We start from the raw sequence: 21,711 nt of genomic DNA, 5'->3' as shown, positions 1-21,711 counted from the left end.
CACAGCCGTTCCCTTGTGAAATCAATGACAGTAGTTGAATCTGACCCTGAAACAAAACTTGGTACTATCAAAAGTTTTGTAATTAATTATTGGATCTTGTTCACTATAATGGATTCTTATTACCCCTTGCAAGCGGGGCAGACATAGAGAGAAAAAAAACTTTGCTGACTTGAGAGTTCAAAAGGACACTTGGGAGAGAGACCATTTTAGTGCTGAGGCTGTTGAATCCAGTAGAAAATTAACTTTTAGTGCTTACCAGCTTTGGATTGAATTTAATTGCATTTTGAGACTTTTTGATGATTTTGAGTAGCCATTACCGGTTATTAAATACAAACTCTAAAGATAATATTGATGAAGCCTTAACTTACCTGCTATTCTTGCAGACCACTCTACAGACCTTACACTGCTGCACTGTCAATTCTAATTAATCAGATCTTGTGTCTTAGTTGAATTTGAATCACAAACTTGATAAGATGAAATGTTTATTTCGAGACTAATTAATTATTTTAAATACAATCTTGCAGTAACATTTCAGCCTCAGGTACAGAATGATTCTGTGCTTAAGATAAAAAGCAGGAATCTGCTCCCAGCTTAAAATTATTCTAAACCTAACATTGAAGAGATTCTGACACAATCTGTCGGGAAGCCATTTTATGGCCAAATGTTTGCCCTCCTTGCTAAGAAGCCATTTCGTAAAAAAATGATATCAGACATGCGAGCTGTGCAAGGCTACCTTATGACATCTCCCACTTAATTTAGACGGATACTTCTTTATAGAACTTATCTCGCCAGCAGATGCCCAACTCAGCTGGATTTAGTTTTTCCCACCTGATGGATAGCTCAAGGCCTGTAGGAGTGATTAGTCAAGCGCACACAGACCTGTCAATTAACTTTTCTTCCTTACGAATTATTGCCTTTCACTGTTATCTATCTAATTAAGAACATGCAGTGTTTTTGTAAACTTTTGTATAAAGGAAGCCACTTTGTATCAGTACGTTGGAGTAGCCTGTTGGGTCACCTGAAGAGCTGGTACCCTACTCTCCTAGGTTATTAGAACTTAGTTAGTTTAGCTTATAGGTATCAGTGTTATGTTGTAACAGTGATGCTATTAGTGAATAAAGGAGATGACTAAAATTAAACTAATCCATCTGTAAGAGGTTTCTAAATCCAGACTTCCAAAGAGTACGATCTCTGGGATGAACCAAGGGAGAGGCTTTACAGGTCTGAGTCCACAAGGGATTCCCTGGGCCATCTCAAATCTGTACTTTAACAGGAGCATTGCCCATCATTCTGAGAGAAAGGACCAAAACTCAGGGTTGATCCTGTTCCCATTTGTACTTGCAGCAGGAATTGATAGCTAGTCATTGGGAATGAGAACCTCAACTGAACTATCCTGTCCTAACTTTGATTACTTAAGGCTAACTGCAGAGTCTCCTAAACAGCCTGACAAAAATCAGAGAACATAAATATTTACAATCTTTCATGAATTTACATCATTATCACCTTAATCTTTTAAGGATTTGTGCTTTAAGAATTGTGGACTGTGGCTCATTTGAAAAGATGGAGGAGATACCCGGAATGTTTGCTTTCAGAAAAAAAAGTCACAGGACAATTTGGGACTTTTTAAAAAAAACATCAACTGGAAGTCATGTGTCTTAAGTTAATTGCTTAGACTTAGTGGAAATCAAACACCCATGTTTACGATTGATAGAAGTTGGTTTTCATTTCAATATTATTTGGCTGGTGTACGGTTGCTGAGTGAGTGCTAAAGAGAAAGAAGTTATCCTGTTCATCCACAGTTCTTCTGAGAAAATGCTTTTGGTATTTCCAGTGTGTTCACTGATATACAGACTTACGTGTTCTCCCAAACAAAAAAAAAACCAAGTTCTTTGATGGGTCTTGAATTAGCCATGTCTGCAAAGATCCCAATGATAACTGCTTTTATTTAGTGGCACCAGACACCAGGACAGGACACCAACTGAAAGCCATCTTGAATAACATACCTCGTACTTTTGTCATTCAAGAACTAACCATTATTTGGCCACGAAGTTTTTTTAAACCCCAAAATTAACTTCTGCAAAGAAAGTTTTCTTTCTTTAATTAATGTACATGTTAGATTATTTAAAGGGAGTAAATATACTTTCATATTTCAAACTGTGTATCAAACAGCTTCCATCATTGTCAAATAATTTGTTTTATTATAGATCAATACATTTGTTTATTAAAGAAACATGATTGATGGGACTTTTAATTCTAAACCGAAGATAGATAATATCTAATTGGGCATATTGGTATTAGAATAAAGCATTGAGCTTTATATTGGGACCAGCAGACCAGTGGTACTAAAGAGCGACAGTCCAATCTCAGTTGTTAATAGTCAGTGCAGCAACAACCCAAAAACCTACAAAAACAGGACATTTCTCATTGTACAGAAAGTTTTGTGTACCTACCCAGTACTGTCAATGAAGCCCCACGGTAAAGTGCTAGGAATCCCTCCTTGGTGTAGATGGTGAGGAAAGTATGGATGATTCCTCTGTAGGTGGGAGCTGTGCTGTTCTGAACAATTAGACGGGTCTCGATCAGCTCTGCTGGGTAGGTCAAGACAGCAGCCACGATCCCAGCCAGGCTCCCTGCTACAATGGCACTCCAATGGGAGATGTGACCAAAGTCATCCATGAAGAAGCTGACAAACCTGGGAAATAAAGAGCAATGTCTCAAGAGGTGTGGGTAACAGTCGTCACTTCCAACTTGGAAAACTGACCATTGAAAAGCTTGGGCTATCGATTATTAGAGCTAATATAATTGCTATTAGAACGATACAGAGCTGGGATTAATTCTCCTTTGACTAGAGACGATTCAAAGGTGTTTAAAAATCAATGACTTTGCCAAGAGTAAGTAAGGAGAAAAATTGTTCCTGATGGTGGAGGTTAGAAGGCAAAAGGTCATATTTCAAGGTAAAACTGCAACAGAAACAGAGGCAGGAGTATTTTTTTAAATCTAATGAGTTGCTATGGTCTGAAATGCACTGCCTAAAAGAGTGGTGGGAGTCAACTCAATAATAAACTTTGAGAAAATTGAATAAGTATTTGAAAAGCAAAAGCAGGGCAAAGTGGAAAGAACAGTGCGGGAGTGGGACCAATGGGAGCTCTTTATTCCCACTGTGTTGTCTGAGTGACCAGATATTGCAGACTGCACAGTCACATCAGGGATTTAGTAACAATGGCAGCTTGTCAGCTCTTCATTTCGATGGGTCTGCCTTATGCTGCCTTAGGCCATCTGACCAACTTTCTACAATTAATATCACTCTGTAGTAACTGTAACAACAGGAGAACAAAGAATTCAGAGAAAAACCAGCACTCCAATGATACTGGGGTGTTTGTTGCTAATAAAAGCATATAGTTAGATAACCCAGGAAACTAGTCCAATTTTAGCTTATTTTTAACAATATTGAACAATGCAGAAATATGAATGAAAAACACGCATTGCCCTGAAGAGAACACACAAAGTGAGGAAGTAAACATTTAAATAAATATGAGTAGCTTTTTGTTCCAATTGAAGGATGAGAAATTTTAATCATAAAATATTGCTCATGAACTAGAGAGATGGCAAGTATGAATACAGAAATTTTCATTCATAAGCCAAATTACTGTTTAGAAAACTCACAATTAGTGATAAAAAAAAAGAGTTAAAACAGGACAAATACAAAGTTTGGGTGAAGATTTGTAGCTCAGGTGCTCGTTGTTGTGGTTCTGTCCGCCGAGCTGGAAATTTTTGTTGCAAACGTTTCGTCCCCTGTCTAGGTGACATCCTCAGTGCTTGGGACCCTCCTGTGAAGCGCTTCTGTGGTGTTTCCTCCGGCATTTATAGTGGCCTGTCCCTGCCGCTTCCGGTTGTCAGTTTCAGCTGTCCGCTGTAGTGGCCGGTATATTGGGTCCAGGTCGATGTGTTTGTTGATGGAGTTTGTGGATGAGTGCCATGCTTCTAGGAATTCCCTGGCTGTTCTTTATTTGGCTTGCCCTATAATGGTAGTGTTGTCCCAGTCGAATTCATGTTGCTTGTCGTCTGCGTGTGTGGCTACTAAGGATAGCTGGTCGTGGCGTTTCGTGGCTAGTTGATGTTCATGGATGCGGATCATTAGCTGTCTTCCTGTTTGTCCTATATAGTGTTTTGTGCAGTCCTTGCATGGGATTTTGTACACTACATTAGTTTTGCTCATGCTGGGTATCGGGTCCTTCGTTCTGGTGAGTTGTTGTCTGAGGGTGGCTGTTGGTTTGTGTGCTGTTATAAGTCCTAGTGGTCGCAGTAGTCTGGCTGTCAGTTCTGAAATGCTCCTGATGTATGGTAGTGTGGCTAGTCCTTTGGGTTGCGGGATGTCCTCGTTCCGTTGTCTTTCTCTTAGGCATCTGTTGATGAAATTGCGCGGGTATCCGTTTTTGGCGAATACCTTGTACAGGTGTTCCTCTTCCTCTTTTTGCAGTTCTGGTGTGCTGCAGTGTGTTGTGGCCCTTTTGAATAGTGTCTTGATGCAACTTCGTTTGTGTGTGTTGGGGTGGTTGCTTTCATAGTTCAGGACTTGGTCTGTGTGTGTGGCTTTCCTGTATACCTTTGTGGTGAATTCTCCGTTTGGTGTTTTCTGTACCATCACGTCTAGGAATGGGAGTTGGTTATCCTTTTCTTCTTCTCTCATGAATCAAATTCCTGTGAGTGTGGCGTTGATGATGCAGTGTGTGTTCTCTATTTCTGTGTTTTTAATGATTACAAAGGTGTCATCGACATATCTGACTACCATTATAGGGCAAGCCAAACAAAGAACAGCCAGGGAATTCCTAGAAGCATTGCACTCATCCACAAACACATCGACCTGGACCCAATATACCGGCCACTACAGCGGACAGCTGAAACTGACAACCGGAAGCAGCAGGGACAGGCCACTATAAATGCCGGAGGAAACACCACAGAAGCGCTTCACAGGAGGGTCCCAAGCACTGAGGATGTCACCTAGACAGGGGACGAAACGTTTGCAACAAAAATTTCCAGCTCGGCGAACAAAACCACAACAACAGGACAAATACATCTGCTAATATTAACTATGCAAAAGTGAGGACTGCAGATGCTGGAGGTTAGAGTCAAGAGTAGAGTGGTGCTGAAAAAGCACAGCAGGTCAGGCAGCATCCAAGGAGCAGGAAAATCGACATTTCGGGCAGGAGCCCTTCATCAGGAATGAGGCTGGATGCCTCGGGGTTGGAGAGATAAATGGGAGGGGATGGGGCTGGGAAGAAGGTAGTTGAGAGTGCAATAGGTGGATGGAGGTGGGGATAAAGGTGATAGGTCAGAGGGGAGGGTGGAGCGGATAGATGGCAGGTAGGACAGGTCATGAGGATGGTGCTGAGCTGGAAGTTTGGAACTGGGGTAAGGTGGGGGTAGGGGAAATGGGGAAACTGGTGAAGTCCACATTGATGCCCTGGGGTTGAGGGGTTCCGAGGCGGAAGATGAGGCGTTCTTCCTCCAGGTGTCAAGTTGTGAGGGAATGGCAGTGGAGGAGGCCCAGGACCTGCATATCCTCTGTAGAGTGGGAGGGACAGTTGAAATGTTTGGCCACGGGGCGGTGGGTTGGTTGTTGCAGGTGGCCCGGAGATGTTCCCTGAAGCGCTCTGCGAGATGGCATCCAGTCTCCCAATGTAAAGGAAACCACATCAGGAGTGGACATTTGTGGAAATATAGGTGAAACTTTGATGGATGTGGAAGGCTCCTTTGGGGCCTTGGATGGAGGGGGGGGGGGGGGCGGGAATGTGGGCACAGGTTTTGCAATTTTGAACTACACCAAGTAAATGTAAATCCATTCGATAATTTTCATTGTTTATTCCCTGTTTTGCTGAGGATCAATTCTTGTTGGGATAAATAGGAAGCAACATTACTCTAGAACCTTATTATCCTTCACATGAACCTAGGTGAGGTTCCAGTCTGACTTCTACCCGCTCCTTTGTCTACCCAGACATATTTCTCTCTCTCTTTGGGCCCCCTTTCCAACTATTCTTTACTCCTTCCCCCACCTCGCCTCCAGTATACACACTAGCATTTTCCCAGCTACAATCAGTTCTGAAGAAGGGTACCTGGGTCTAGAAACCTTAATTCTGCTTTATCTTCAGATGCTGCCAGACATGCTGAACTTTTCCCAGCCTTTCCTATTTTGTTTTGGATTTCCAGCATCTGCATGTCTTTGGGGTTTTCTTGTCTAGGTCTAAATAGCCTCATCCTGCACACCGCCCACCTCCCGTTTTCCCAAACACTTATTTTTGAATCAACTTCGATTAGATTACTTACAGGCCCTTCGGCCCAACAAGTCCGCACCGACCCGCCGAAGCGCAACCCACCCAGACCCATTCCCCTACATTCACCCCTGACTAATCCACCTAACACTAGGGGCAATTTAGCATGACCAATTCACCTAACCTGCACATCTTTGGACTTGGTATGGATTTACCACTCCACTACAGGAGCCCCCAGTACAAATGCTCATGATGCAGGAATCAGCGATTAGGAGCAGGGGCTTTGTCTCCTTCCTCAATGATACTAAAACTAACTTCAGAAATGATTTGGAGTTGCCGGTGTTGGATGTACAAAGTCAAAATCACACAACATCAAGTTATAGTCTATCAAGTATAGTCTAACAGGTTTAATCGGAAGCACTAGCTTTCGGAAGGCTGCTCCACAACCACCTGATGAAGGAGCGTCGCTCCGAAAGCTAGTGCTTCCGATTAAACCTGTTGGACTATAACCTGGTGTTGTGTGATTTTTAACTAACTTCAGGAAGAACTGGTCACAGCAAACAATAGCATTGAGACTTTATGCCGGTGGTTGTTACTTTATCACAGCAGAATGTGGCCTATACCTGACTGTCGTTCCTAGATTTTTGTTTTAAAACGTTGAGATGCTCCTGCCCATGTTCTTAAAAAAAGACTTGCTGTGTATAAAATTGCAAGTTCCACCCGGAACTGAAACAGCGCGTCAATGTCTGCCGAGTGACAGAGAGCTCAGGATTGGATACCGAGGGAGGCGTGAGTGTTCCGGGCAACAGACTTAACCCAGCTCACACACAAACACCGCCAACTGAGGCGCAGCCTGGAGAGGAACAGAATTAGCTTAGCTTGAACCCATGACTTCAATCAATCACTTTCTTTTTAAAAATAAAACGCGGACGTTAAGAGTTGTACAAATTCAAAAGAAAAGTGCCTTTAGAGACATGTGAAATGAACAATTTGAATAAAGACCCACCTCCCAGCCCGGGAGTCTTGCATTTCAAGCATATATTTCCCTGACGGTGAAATGTGCAAGTGCCTTACCTGTTGTAAGCGGACACTTGCACGGTGCTGTAGGGGAAAAGCCGTGCACACGCGATAGCATTTCCCTTCCACAGGGCCCGCAGCCCCTCGGCCTCCGAGAGGATCTGGAAGGTCCTCAGGAAGCCCCTCTTGCTGTGGAAAGTCCCCACTTGGCTCAGGACCTTGACCACATCCAGCGGGCAGGTGAGGGAGCGGCTCAGCAACCCTGCCAGTGCCCCACAAGCCAGGCTCTGGCAGGAGGTCAGCCTGGAGTCCCGTTCACCCAACACCATTGCTCCCGGTGTCCAGTCCGTTAGGCTAAAGCCTGAACGGTCCCGGAACCCGGCCCTTATTTCCAGCGACTGAGCAGGAAGCAGACCGTGAGCTGACGAGAGAGAACGGGGGGGTGGGGGCTGGACTTAAAGTTCGACTCACCCGCATGATCTACATTTGTATTGGATTTGTTTTTAAAAAGCAAAACGGTCATAAAGAAACTCCCAGTTCTGAACAGACCTCCGATGTATTTGATGCCAATCCGTTTCCTAAATACAGCGACTCTTTGCAAGTTTGCGGATTATTGTCGACAGATCAAAATTCGTCATCACAGAACAGTTCCGCCCCCAAGAGCTGGAAACCTCGGTTCAAGGGTTTGGGTAAAGGTTTGTGGCTCGGGTGCCGGTTGCTGTTCTTGTAGGTATATTCACAGAGCTGGGAATTTGATTTGCAGACGTTTCACCACCTGGCTAGGTGACATCCTCAGAGCTGTGGAGGCTCCTGTGAAGAGCTGCTGTACTGTATCTTCTGGGATTTATTTGGTTCCCTTCAGTTACCGGTTCCTTCCAGTGTCCGGTATATTGGATCGAGGTCAATGTGTTTACTGATGGAGTCCATGGATGAGTGCCATGCTTCGAGAAATTTTCTGCCTGTCCTCTGTTTAGCTTGTCCTATTATTGTTGTTCCAATCGTATTTGTGGTCCGTGTTGTCTGTGTGTATAGATAATAGGGACAGCTGGTCGTGGTGTTTAGTGGCTAGTTGGTGCAGATTGCTAGTTGTCTGCCTGTTTGTCCTATAAAGTGTTTTGTGCAGTGCCTGCTTGGAATCTGGTACACCACGTTAGCCTTGCACACGATGGGTATTGGGTCGTCTGTTCCGATGAGTTGTTGTCTGAATCTGGCTGTCAGTTTATTTTTTTTTCCTTTTTTTATTTTTTTATTTTTTCTTTTTTTTTCTCTTTTTTTACCTAAGTGCGGTAGTGCTTATTTTATCCCCAGCACCCATGGTGTGTGTGTGCAGGTGTGAGACACAGTGGAAGACACAAAGTGCACGAATCTTTATTCAAATTCTGGCTGTCGGTTTATGCGCTGTCATGAATCCGAGTTATTGGAGGAGTCCAGCTGTCAGTTCTGAGATGTTTTTTGTATAAGTGTGTTGAGTGGTGGCATGACTTTGTCACCTTGTTTGTCTGCCAAGCAACTGCGGGTGAAGTTGCAGGGATATCCATTCTTGGCAAAGAGTTTGTGGAAGTCTTTTTGTCTATACAGATTGGGAGTGCTGCAGTGTATTGTAGCCCTTTTGAACAGGGTCCGATTGCAGCTTATCTTGTGTGTGTTGGGGTTGTTGTTGTAATTCAGGGTCTGGTTCTTGTATGCGGCTTTTCTTTACACTTTTGTAGTGCATTCTCCATTTCGTGTTCTTTCTACCACCACATCTACGAATGGGAGTTGGTTATTAATTTTCTCCTCCCTTGTAAACCTGATCCCTGTGAGCATGGTGTTGATAATACGGTGTGTGCTCTCATCTCTGTTCTTTTAATTATTACAAAAGTGTCATCCATGAATCTGTTCCAGAGTTAGGGTCGGATGCTGTTTGTTTCAGTCTTTGCCTCATTGCTTTTGCTATGAGCCCATAAATGGGTGAGCCCATAGGTGGATCTCAGCTATCGGTAAGAATACTAGGTTGGGTATTTTAGGGGATTTTAACTTTCCAAACATAGACTGGGACTGCCATAGTGTTAAGAGTTTAGATGGAGAGAATTTTGTTAAATGTGTACAAGAAAGGTTTCTGATTCATTATGTGGATGTACCTACCAGAGAAGGTGAAAACCTTGACCTACTCTTGAGAAATAAGGCAGGGCAGGTGACTGAGGTGTCAGTGGGGGAGCACTTTGGGGCCAGTGACCATAATTCTATTAGATTTAAATAATGATGGAAAAGGATAGACCACATCTAAAAGTTGAAGTTCTAAATTGGAGAAAGGCCAATTTTGATGGTATCAACTTTCAAAAGCTGATTGGGGGCAGATGTTCGCAGGTAAAGGGACGGCTGGAAAATGGGAAGCCTTCAGAAATGAGATAATGAGAGTCCAGAGAAAGTACATTCCTGTTAGGGTGAAAGGAAAGGCTGGTAGGTACAGGGAATGCTGGATGACTAAAGAAATTGAGGGTTTGGTTAAGAAAAAGAAGGAAGCATATGTAAGGTATAGATAGGATAGATCAAGTGAATCCTTAGAAGAGTATAAATGGCAGTAGGAGTATACTTAAGAGGGAAATCAGGAGAGCAAAAAGGGGACATGAGATAGCTTTGGCAAATAGAGTTAAGGAGAAACCAAAGGGTTTTCACAAATATATTAAGGACAAAAGGGTAACTAAGGAGAGAATAGGGCCCCTCAAAGATCAGCAAGGCGGCCTTTGTGTGGAACCGCAGGAGATGGGGAGATACAAAATGAGTACTTTGTATTGGTGGTTACTGTGGAAAAGGATATGGAATGTAGGGAAATAGATGGTGACATCTTGAAAAATATCCAGATTACAGAGGAGGGTGTGCTGGATGTCTTGAAACACATGAAAGTGGATAAATCCCCAGGACCTGATCGAGTGTACCCGAGAACTCTGTGGGAAGCTAGAGAAGTGATTGCTGAGCCTCGTACTGAGATATTGAATGACATAGCGTCGGATGATGTGGAGTCTGTGTGGGTGGAATTGAGGAACCACAAAGGCAAAAAAAACATAATTGGAGTTGTGTATAGACCTCCTAACAGTGGTCAGGACCAGGGACGCAACATGTACCGGGAAATAGAGAAGGCATGTCAGAAAGGCAAGGTTACATTGATCATGGGAGACTTCAATATGCAGGTGGACTGGGTAAATAATGTTGTTAGTGGATCTAAAGAATGGGAATTCATGGAATGCTTACAGGATGGCTTTTTGGAACAGCTTGTCATGGAGCCCACAAGAGAGCAGGCTATTCTGGACCTAGTGCTTTGCAATGAACCAGACTCTATAAAAGATCTTAAAGTAAGGGAACCCTTAGGAAGTAGCGACCATAATATGATAGAGTTCAGTCTGGAGTTTGAAAGGGAGAAGGCAAAATCGGATGTAATGGTGTTACAGTTGAATAAAGGTAATTATGAGGGCATGAGAGAGGAACTGACTAAAATAGACTGGAAGCAGAGGCTAACCGGGAAGACAGTAGAGCAAAAATGGCAGGAGTTTGTAGGTATAATTGAGGACACTGTACAGAGGTTCATTCCCAAGAAAAGAAAGATTAACCGGGGAGGGATTAGACAACCTTGGCTGACAAAGGAAGTCAGGAAATGTATTAAAGAAAAAGAGAGATCCTATAAAGTGGCTAAGAACAGTGGGAAATCAGAAGATTGGGAAGGATACAAAAGCAAACAGAGGATAACAAAGAGTGTAATAAGAAAGGAGAGGATCAAATATGAAGGTAGGCTAGCCAGTAATATTAGAAATAATAGTAAAAGTTTCTTTCAGTACATAAGAAACAAATGACAGGCAAAAGTAGACATTGGGTCACTTCAAACTGATGCAGGAAGCCTAGTGATGGGAGATAAGGAAATAGCAGGAGAACTTAACAAGTACTTTGCGTCAGTCTTCACAGTGGAAGACATGAGTAATATCCCAAAAATTAAAGGGTGTCACAGGGCTGAGTTGAGTATGGTTGCCATTACGAAAGAGATAGTGCTAGAAAAGTTAAAAAGTCTTAAAATTGATAAATCTCCTGGCCCCGATGGGATACACCCTAGAGTTCTGAGAGAGGTGGCTGAGGAAATAGCAGAGGCATTGGTTGAGATCTTTCAAGAGTCACTGGAGTCAGGAAAGGTCCCGGATGATTGGAAGATGGCTGTTGTAACCCCCTTGTTCAAGAAAGGATCAAGGCAAAAGATGGAAAATTATAGGCCAATCAGCTTAACCTCGGTTGTTGGTAAAATTCTAGAATCCATCATTAAGGATGAGGTTTCTAAATTCTTGGAAGAGCAGAGTCTGATTAGAACAAGTCAACATGGATTTAGTAAAGGGAGGTCATGCCTGACAAACCTGTTGGAATTTTTTGAAGAGGTAACGAGTAGGTTAGACCAGGGAAACCCAGTGGATGTGGTCTATCTAGACTTTCAAAAGGCCTTTGATAAGGTGCCACACGGGAGGCTGCTGAGCAAGGTGAGGGCCCATGGTGTTCGAGGTGAGCTGCTGGGATGGATTGAGGATTGGCTGTCTAACAGAAGGCAGAGAGTTGGGATAAAAGGTTCTTTTTCAGAATGGCAGCCGGTGACGAGCGGTGTCCCGCAGGATTCGGTGCTGGGGCCACAGCTGTTCGCATTATATATTAACGATTTGGATGAGGGAACCGGGGGCATTCTAGCGAAGTTTGCCGATGATACGAAGTTAGGTGGACAGGCAGGTAGTACTGAGGAAGTGGGGAGGCTACAGAAGGATCTTGACAGGTTGGGAGAGTGGTCCAGGAAATGGCTGATGGAATTTAACGTGAGCAAGTGCGAGGTCTTGCACTTTGGCAAAAAGAATAAAAGCATAGACTACTTTCTAAATGGTGAGAAAATTAATAAAGCCAAAGCACAAAGGGATCTGGGAGTGCTAGTCGAGGATTCTCTAAAGGTAAACATGCAGGTTGAGTCCGTGATTAAGAAAGCGAATGCAATGTTGTCTCTTATCTCAAGAGGGTTGGAATATAAAAGCAGAGATGTACTACTAAGACTTTATAAAGCTCTGGTTAGGCCCCATTTGGAGTACTGTGTCCAGTTTTGGTCCCCACACCTCAGGAAGGACATACTGGCACTGGAACGTGTCCAGCGGAGATTCACACGGATGATCCCTGGAATGACAGGTCTAACATATGAGGAACGGCTGAGGATACTGGGATTGTATTCGTTGGAGTTTAGAAGATTAAGGGGAGACTTAATAGAGACGTACAAAATAATACATGGCTTGGAAAAGGTGGATGCTAGGAAATTGTTTCAGTTAAACGAGGAGACTAGGACCCGTGGACACAGCCTTAGAATTAGAGGGGGTCATTTCAGAACAGAAATGCGGAGACATTTCTTCAGCCAGAGAGTGGTGGGCCTGTGGAATTCATTGCCACGGAGTGTAGTGGAAGCCGGGACGCTAAATGTCTTCAAGGCCGAGATTGATAGATTCTTGTTGTCTCGAGGAATTAAGGGCTACGGGGAGAACGCTGGTAAGTGGAGCTGAAATGCGCATCAGCCATGATTGAATGGCGGAGTGGACTCGATGGGCCGAATGGCCTTACTTCCACTCCTATGTCTTATGGTCTTATATTTATATCATCGATAGTCACAGGTGAGGTGCTGGAAGACAGGAGGTTGGCAAACGTGGTGCCACTGTTTAAGAAGTGTGTTAAGGACAAGCCAGGGAACTATAGACCGGTGAGCCTGACGTCAGTGGTGGGCAAGTTGTTGGAGGGAAACCTGAGGGACAGGATGTACAGTTATTTGGATAGTCAACATTGCTTTGTGCATGGGAAAACATGTCTCACAAACTTGACTGAGTTTTTTGAAGAAGTATCAAAGAGGATTGATGAGGGCAGAGCGGTAGATGTGATCTATATAGACTTCAGTAAAGCGTTTGACAAGGCTCTCCATGGGAGACTGGTTAGAAAGGTTAGATCTCATGGAATACAGGGAGAACTAACCATTTGAATACAGGACTGGCTCAAAGGAGGAAGACAGCGGGTGGTGGTGGAGGTTTGTTTTTCGGACTGGAGGCCTGTGACCAGTGGAGTGCCACAAGGATCGGTGCTGGGCCCTCTACTTTTTGTCATTTACATGTGAGCAAAAGAGGTATAGTTAGTAAGATTGCAGATGACACCAAAATTTGAGGTGGAGTGGACAGTGAAGAAGGTTACCTCAGATTCCAATGGGATATTGATCAGATAAGCCAATGGGCTGAGGAGTGGCAGATGGAGTTTAATTTAGATAAATGTGAGGTGCTGCATTTTGGGAAAGCAAATCTTAGCAGGACTTATACACTCAATGGTAAGGTCCTAGGGAGTGTTGGTGAACAAGGAGACCTTGGAATGCAGGTTCAGAACTCCTTGAAAGTGGAGTCGCAGGTAGATAGGATAGTGAAGGCGGCGTTTGGTATACTTTCCTTTATTGCTCAGAGTATTGACTACAGGAGATGGGAGGTCATGATGCAGCTGTACAGGACATTGGTTAGGCCATGGTTGGAAGATTGTGTGCAATTCTGGTCTCCATCAGGAAGGATGCAAGCCTGAGAGGAGTGGCTATTCCAGGCAGCAGAGCCCTGCGGATCACAGCCTCCCTGTACATGGATAACGTCGCCGGGTTTTCCCTTTGCTGGATAGAGTCACACTCCGAGGTTTGTTTCTCCATTTGCTACTGTACAGGATTGAACTGCTTTAATAACTATGTATGCGTGTCAAGATATTTTTATGAATAAAGTATATATTTGAAATAAACAAAACCCTCCTGGGTCTGTGTGAGTTGCTCTTCAGGGGGTCTCTATGTGCATTGTAGTGATTCTGTGAATCTATGACTTATGAAGGAACTGTACAATATCACAGTGAGTCATGAACCTGGAAGTGATGTCAGGCGACACTGCCTGCTGAATTGTTTTTTTTTCTTCTTTTTTCTTCTTTTTTTCTATTAACCCCCACACTACCACCTAAGTGCGGTAGTGCTTATTTTATCCCTAGCACCCATGGTGTGTGTGTGCAGGTGTGAGACACAGTGAAAGACACAAAGTGCACCAATCTTTATTCAATTTCCACCACCAGGAAGATAGGAAAACACCCGGGTGGCCAGTGACAAACACTGCCCTTCACATCAAAGGGCAGTGCTGTGTGATCAAAACAGTGAGGGGGAGGGTAGGGACTAAATCAAAATAGAATTGGAGGGAGAAATGATGCACTCCACTCCCTGCGGCGCCCACCTCTCCCTGAACAACTCCAGGGTGTTGGTCGACACCGCGTGCTCCTTCTCCAAGGACACCCGGGCTCTAACGTAACCGCGGAAGAGGGGCAGGCAGTCGGCCTTAACGACCCCCTCGCCTGCTGAATTGTGGTGATGCATCTGTAACTTTTGATTGGTCAATTGCATAGATTATGGTAATCAGAGTCTGTCAATCAATGAGCCAGGCCAGATCAGTTTTTCCAACAATCGACAGTTGTTTCAATGTAATAGTTCAAACACAAACCAGTGTCTGTGTATATAATTTGTAATATAATGTAAAGTAAAGGATTTGCAATAACATTAATGACAAAATAGATGAGTACAAAGCCTAAGCCCTAACTGTGATGTGTGTGTGCGCAATTGGCATGTGAATGAGAGTGGGTTGTTAGTTAAGACTATACTCTTATGGATCATTTCTATAGTGTTTTCCTAGAGAAATGGGTTCTTGAGAGTTAGGCTTCACCAACCATGAGGAGGATTTATAGTGTTCTCTTCTGAGCAGGAAGTTGGTAGTGAGTGTTGCTTTTAGCAGTTGCTCATTGCCATTGATGATTGTTCCTTCTCTCTTGTGTGTAGAGTTGGAGGAAGAGAGCACAGTCTGAGTGGTTGGTTTATGGGATTTCCAAAGAAAGATTCTGTCTTTGTTATCAGTTCTGAGTCAGCTTAAATAGCTGGGCTGGACTTATGTCCTTCCTTCAAAACCATCAGTGCAGGGGTACAGTAACTCACTCAGCCTCCACCCAAGAATCTAAACTCAATCAAGGCGTCGTGGCAGTGGGATGTCCTGTGGAACAGCTCCAGAAGGAAACAACATCAGGCAACACGTCCCTCGCAAAGTTGTATGTTATGTTCTCCCCGTGTCAGGGCGGGTTTCCTCCGGGTGCCCTGGTTTCCTCCCACGATCCAAAAATGTGCAGCTTAGGTGAATTGGCCATGCTAAATTGGCCATAGTGATCAGGGATGTACAAGTTAGATGCATTAGTCAGGGGCAAATATAGGGTAGGGCAACAGGTCTGTATGGGTTGCTCTTCGTCGGGTCATTGTTGGGCCTGTTTCCTCACTGGAGGGATTCTAATTTTAATTCTACAAAGAGCCTCGCTCATTGTCTCCGCAATAATCTTTTGCTCCAGAGTCCACGTTGTGGAACAGGATAAGCTGTGTTTGTGTTTCTTCTTCCAACGAGTGCACCAGCAGCCTGACGGTGAAAGATGGCTCAGTCACATCATCTCAGTCTGACACCCTGAGGATCAGCAAATCATTTTATACCAGACTGTATGATATACAGCCCACAGCCAGCGCAGCCTCCCAGTCCTTCCTGTTCTCTAACACGGAGAGATCTTTGACACAGCAGGGGCTAGGGGCTGGATGAGCCGTTATCTCTGGATGAGTTGACCGAGGCCCTCGAGTCCTTCGAAAAGAATGAAACTGCCGGAAGCGACAGTTGCATTCCGACCTGAGCCACTTCAGGACTGCTGGAGGTGTACGCCTCTGTCAGTTACCATGTGCAAATTCACGGGGAAAGGTGGTATCACCCTCACCCATAAGCAGGAGGGGGAGAGGACGGAAATTACAAATTGGCAACCAATTTCACTTCTGCATGTTGGCTCCAAAATCCTGTCTTGAGTTATCGCCAACCGGTTCAGGTGAATTCTGGGATCGGAGATTCACCCTGATCGAACTTGTGCCGTACCGGTAAGGACAGAACCTAAAACATTACGGCACAGTACAGACATTTTGGCCTTTGATGTTGCGCCGACCCGTGAAACTAACCTGAAGCCCATCTAACCTGCACTATTCCATCATCAACAGGCCCTTCTGCCCAAAAAGGTCCGCACCGACCCTCCATAGTGTAACCCACCCAGACCCATTTCTCTCTGATTAATGCACCTAATATGATGGGTGATTTAGCATGGCCAATTCACCTGACCTGACCCAACATGCACATCTTTGCATTGTGGGAGGAAACCGGAGCACCCGGAGGAAACTCACGCAGACACCGGGACAATGTGCAAATTCCACACCGACAGTCACCCAAGGCTGGAATCGAACCTGGGTCCCTGGCGCTGTGAGGCAACAGTGCTAACCACTGAGCCACCATGCTGCATCTGTGATCTCTGAGGGCCTCGCACTCCTCAGGGGTATGACTGCCTATGTCCAAGACAGGAGAGGATGGATGCCTGCCACATCATTCTGGACCACGGGGCCCGTGCAATCATTTGGGCTCTGCTGACGCCTCAGCTAAAAATATAATCATACAGACCTGTAAATAAGAATGATTACTCTGTTTTCGGTATGCAAACAAATGGAATGTTTACATATGTATAGCATGTCCAGTTGTACAGATCATCAAAGTATTTTATGAATAAAGTATATTTTTGAAATTAAAAATAAATCTGTATGACGCGAAGCAGACTGACAGTGCGGCCTCCCACTCATTCCTGTCCTTTATCACGGAGGTCTTAGATGACAGAACACGCGAGAGGCTGGACCAGCCGCTATCTCTGGACGAGCTGACCAAGGCCATCGAGTCCTTCGAAAAGAATAAAACTCCCGGAAGCGACAGCTTACCGGTCGAGATCTATTCCGCTCTGTGGGACTTGATTGGCCAGGACCTGCTGGAGGTGTATGTCAGTATGCTTCGGGCAGGTACCGTGAGTGAATCCATGAGGGAAGGCATCATCACCCTCATCTACAAGCGGAAGGGGGAGAGGGAGGAACTCAAAAATTGGAGACCAATCTCACTGTTGAATGCGGATTACAAAATTCTGTCAAAGGTAATTGCCAACCGGGTCAGGTCTGCTCTAGGGTCGGAGATTCACCCTGACCACACCTGTGCTGTGCCGGGCAGGAAGATCGCTGAGAGTCTCACACTCCTCAGGGATACGATCGCCTAAGTGCAGGACAGAGTGTTGGACACTTGCCTGATCAGCCTCTACCAGGAGAAAGCCTTTGACAGGATATCACACAGGTATATGAGAGATGAAACCAGGGCACCCGGAGACATCCCACGCTGACACGGGGAGAACATAACGTACAACTTTGCGAGGGACGTGTTGCCTGATGTCGATTCCTTCTGGAGCTGTTCCACACAGCATCCCACTGCCACGACACCTTGATTGAGTTTAGATTCTTGGGTGGAGGCTGTGTGAGTTACTGTACCCCTGCACTGATGGTTTTGAAGGAAGGGCATAAGTCCAGCCCTGCTATTTAAGCTGACTCAGAACAGATAACAAAGACAGAATCTTTCTTTGGAAATCCCATGAACCAACCACTCAGACTGTGCTCTCTTCCTCCAACTCTACACACAAGAGAGAAGGAACAATCATCAATAGCAATGAGCAACTGCTAAAAGCAACACTCACTACCAACTTCCTGCTCAGAAGAGAACACAATGAATCCTCCTCATGGTTGGTGAAGCCTAACTCTCAAGAACCCAGTTCTCTAGGAAAAAACTATAGAAATGATCCATAAGAGTATAGTCTTAACTATCAACCCACTCTCATTCACATACCAATTGCACACACACACATCACAGTTAGGGCTTAAGCTTTGAACTCATCTATTTTGTCATTAATGTTATTGTAAATCCTTTACCTTACATTATATTCCAAATTATATACACAGACACTGGTTTTTGCTTGAACTATTACATTGAAACCAACTGATTGACGAACCGTAATTACCATAGTCTATGCAATTAACCAATAAGAAGTTACAAATCAGCAGGCTGTGTCACATGACATTACTTCCAGGTTCATGACTCACGTTGATATTGTACAGTTCCTTCATAAGTCATAGATTCACAGAATCACTACAATGCACATAGAGACCCTCTGAAGAGCAACTCACACAGACCCAGGAGGTTTTTGTTTATTTCAAATATATACTTTATTCATAAAAATATCTTGACACACATACATAGTTATTAAAGCAGTTCAATCCTGTACAGTAGCAAATGGAGAAACAACCCTCGGAGTGTGACTCTATCCAGCAAAGGGAAAACACGGCGACGTTATCCATGTACAGGGAGGCTGTGATCCGCAGGGCTCTGCTGCCTGGAATAGCCACCCCTCTCAGGCTTGCATCCTTCCTGATTGATTCAGCAAAGGGCTCTATTCAACACACAAACAGAGCAGGAGAGCATGGGCAGCCAGAGCTGATGGTTTTGAAGGAAGGGCATAAGTCTAGCCCTGCTATTTAAGCTGACTCAGAACTGATAACAAAGACAGAATCTTTCTTTGGAAATCCCATAAACCAACCACTCAGACTGTGGCTCTCTTCCTCCAACTCTACAAACAAGAGAGAAGAAACAATCATCAATGGCAATGAGCAACTGCGAAAAGCAACACTCATTACCAACTTCCTGCTCAGAAGAGAACACTATAAATCCTCCTCGTGGTTGGTGAAGCCTAACTCTCAAGAACCCATTTCTCTAGGAAAAAACTATAGAAATGATCCATAAGAGTATAGTCTTAACTAACAACCCACTCTCATTCACATGCCAATTGCGCACACACACATCACAGTTAGGGTTTAGGCTTTGAACTCATCTATTTTGTCATTAATGTTATTGCAAATCCTTTACTTTACATTATATTACAAATTATATACACAGACACTGGTTTGTGTTTGAACTATTACATTGAAACAACTGTCGATTGTTGGAAAAACTGATCTGGCCTGGCTCATTGATTGACAGACTCTGATTACCATAATCTATGCAATTGACCAATCAAAAGTTACAGATGCATCACCACAATTCAGCAGGCAGTGTCGCATGACATCACTTCCAGGTTCATGACTCACGTTGATATTGTACAGTTCCTTCATAAGTCATAGATTCACAGAATCACTACAATGCACATAGAGACCCTCTGAAGAGCAACTCACACAGACCCAGGAGGTTTTTGTTTATTTCAAATATATACTTTATTCATAAAAATATCTTGACACGCATACATAGTTTTTAAAGCAGTTCAATCCTGTACAGTAGCAAATGGAGAAACAACCCTCGGAGTGTGACTCTATCCAGCAAAGGGAAAACACGGCGACGTTATCCATGTACAGGGAGGCTGTGATCCGCAGGGCTCTACTGCCTGGAATCGCCACCCCTCTCAGGCTTGCATCCTTCCTGATGGATTCAGCAAAGGGCTCTATTCAACACACAAACAGTGCAGGAGAGCATGGGCAGCCAGAGCTGATGGTTTTGAAGGAAGGGCATAAGTCTAGCCCTGCTATTTAAGCTGACTCAGAACTGATAACAAAGACAGAATCTTTCTTTGGAAATCCCATAAACCAACCACTCAGACTGTGGCTCTCTTCCTCCAACTCTACAAACAAGAGAGAAGAAACAATCATCAATGGCAATGAGCAACTGCGAAAAGCAACACTCATTACCAACTTCCTGCTCAGAAGAGAACACTATAAATCCTCCTCGTGGTTGGTGAAGCCTAACTCTCAAGAACCCATTTCTCTAGGAAAAAACTATAGAAATGATCCATAAGAGTATAGTCTTAACTAACAACCCACTCTCATTCACATGCCAATTGCGCACACACACATCACAGTTAGGGTTTAGGCTTTGAACTCATCTATTTTGTCATTAATGTTATTGCAAATCCTTTACTTTACATTATATTACAAATTATATACACAGACACTGGTTTGTGTTTGAACTATTACATTGAAACAACTGTCGATTGTTGGAAAAACTGATCTGGCCTGGCTCATTGATTGACAGACTCTGATTACCATAATCTATGCAATTGACCAATCAAAAGTTACAGATGCATCACCACAATTCAGCAGGCAGTGTCGCATGACATCACTTCCAGGTTCATGACTCACGTTGATATTGTACAGTTCCTTCATAAGTCATAGATTCACAGAATCACTACAATGCACATAGAGACCCTCTGAAGAGCAACTCACACAGACCCAGGAGGTTTTTGTTTATTTCAAATATATACTTTATTCATAAAAATATCTTGACACACATACATAGTTATTAAAGCAGTTCAATCCTGTACAGTAGCAAATGGAGAAACAACCCTCGGAGTGTGACTCTATCCAGCAAAGGGAAAACACGGCGACGTTATCCATGTACAGGGAGGCTGTGATCCGCAGGGCTCTGTTGCCTGGAATAGCCACCCCTCTCAGGCTTGCATCCTTCCTGATGGATTCAGCAAAGGGCTCTATTCAACACACAAACAGAGCAGGAGAGCATGGGCAGCCAGAGCTGATGGTTTTGAAGGAAGGGCATAAGTCGAGCCCTGCTATTTAAGCTGACTCAGAACTGATAACAAAGACAGAATCTTTCTTTGGAAATCCCATAAACCAACCACTCAGACTGTGCTCTCTTCCTCCAACTCTACACTCAAGAGAGAAGAAACAATCATCAATGGCAATGAGCAACTACTAAAAGCAACACTCACTACCAACTTCCTGCTCAGAAGAGAACACTATAAATCCTCCTCGTGGTTGGTGAAGCCTAACTCTAAAGAACCCATTTCTCTAGGAAAAAACTATAGAAATGATCCATAAGAGTATAGTCTTAACTAACAACCCACTCTCATTCACATGCCAATTGCGCACACACACATCACAGTTAGGGCTTAGGCTTTGAACTCATCTATTTTGTCATTAATGTTATTGCAAATCCTTTACTTTACATTATATTACAAATTATATACACAGACACTGGTTTGTGTTTGAACTATTACATTGAAACAACTGTCGATTGTTGGAAAAACTGATCTGGCCTGGCTCATTGATTGACAGACTCTGATTACCATAATCTATGCAATTGACCAATCAAAAGTTACAGATGCATCACCACAATTCAGCAGGCAGTGTCGCATGACATCACTTCCAGGTTCATGACTCACGTTGATATTGTACAGTTCCTTCATAAGTCATAGATTCACAGAATCACTACAATGCACATAGAGACCCTCTGAAGAGCAACTCACACAGACCCAGGAGGTTTTTGTTTATTTCAAATATATACTTTATTCATAAAAATATCTTGACACGCATACATAGTTTTTAAAGCAGTTCAATCCTGTACAGTAGCAAATGGAGAAACAACCCTCGGAGTGTGACTCTATCCAGCAAAGGGAAAACACGGCGACGTTATCCATGTACAGG

At 43.8% G+C, this 21,711-nt stretch overlaps 1 protein-coding gene and 5 non-coding genes across 6 annotated transcripts in view; 1 reads left to right on the top strand and 5 right to left on the bottom strand.

Moving 5' to 3' along the window:
• slc25a43 (solute carrier family 25 member 43) overlaps positions 1-7,697 on the bottom strand; it is a 31,046-nt gene extending 23,349 nt beyond the window's left edge. Inside the window, exons 1-2 of the mRNA XM_043705098.2 lie at positions 7,341-7,697; positions 2,451-2,692 (exon numbers count right to left, since the gene is read on the bottom strand). Coding sequence (XP_043561033.1) covers positions 2,451-2,692; positions 7,341-7,612 — 514 coding nt within the window. The 5' untranslated portion in view covers positions 7,613-7,697. The remainder of the gene's footprint in view (positions 1-2,450; positions 2,693-7,340) is intronic.
• A 7,256-nt stretch (positions 7,698-14,953) lies between these two features.
• LOC122557568 (small nucleolar RNA U3) lies at positions 14,954-15,169 on the top strand. Its single transcript, XR_006313870.1, has one exon. It is a non-coding gene; the product is annotated as a small nucleolar RNA U3 (small nucleolar RNA).
• Positions 15,170-17,829: 2,660 nt separating this feature from the next.
• LOC122557570 (small nucleolar RNA U3) lies at positions 17,830-18,045 on the bottom strand. Its single transcript, XR_006313872.2, has one exon. It is a non-coding gene; the product is annotated as a small nucleolar RNA U3 (small nucleolar RNA).
• Positions 18,046-18,819: 774 nt separating this feature from the next.
• On the bottom strand, positions 18,820-19,036 carry LOC148148764 (small nucleolar RNA U3). Its single transcript, XR_015758728.1, has one exon. It is a non-coding gene; the product is annotated as a small nucleolar RNA U3 (small nucleolar RNA).
• Positions 19,037-19,860: 824 nt separating this feature from the next.
• Positions 19,861-20,077, bottom strand: LOC148148763 (small nucleolar RNA U3). Its single transcript, XR_015758727.1, has one exon. It is a non-coding gene; the product is annotated as a small nucleolar RNA U3 (small nucleolar RNA).
• An 824-nt stretch (positions 20,078-20,901) lies between these two features.
• LOC148148762 (small nucleolar RNA U3) lies at positions 20,902-21,117 on the bottom strand. Its single transcript, XR_015758726.1, has one exon. It is a non-coding gene; the product is annotated as a small nucleolar RNA U3 (small nucleolar RNA).
• Positions 21,118-21,711: the final 594 nt, after the last annotated feature.

The sequence above is a fragment of the Chiloscyllium plagiosum genome, unplaced genomic scaffold (genome assembly GCF_037043375.1).
Source record: "Chiloscyllium plagiosum isolate Xiang-an unplaced genomic scaffold, Cpla_swu_hap1 HiC_scaffold_11, whole genome shotgun sequence".
Classification (NCBI taxonomy): Eukaryota; Metazoa; Chordata; class Chondrichthyes; order Orectolobiformes; family Hemiscylliidae; genus Chiloscyllium; species Chiloscyllium plagiosum.
This window is presented reverse-complemented; position numbering and strand designations above follow the sequence as displayed.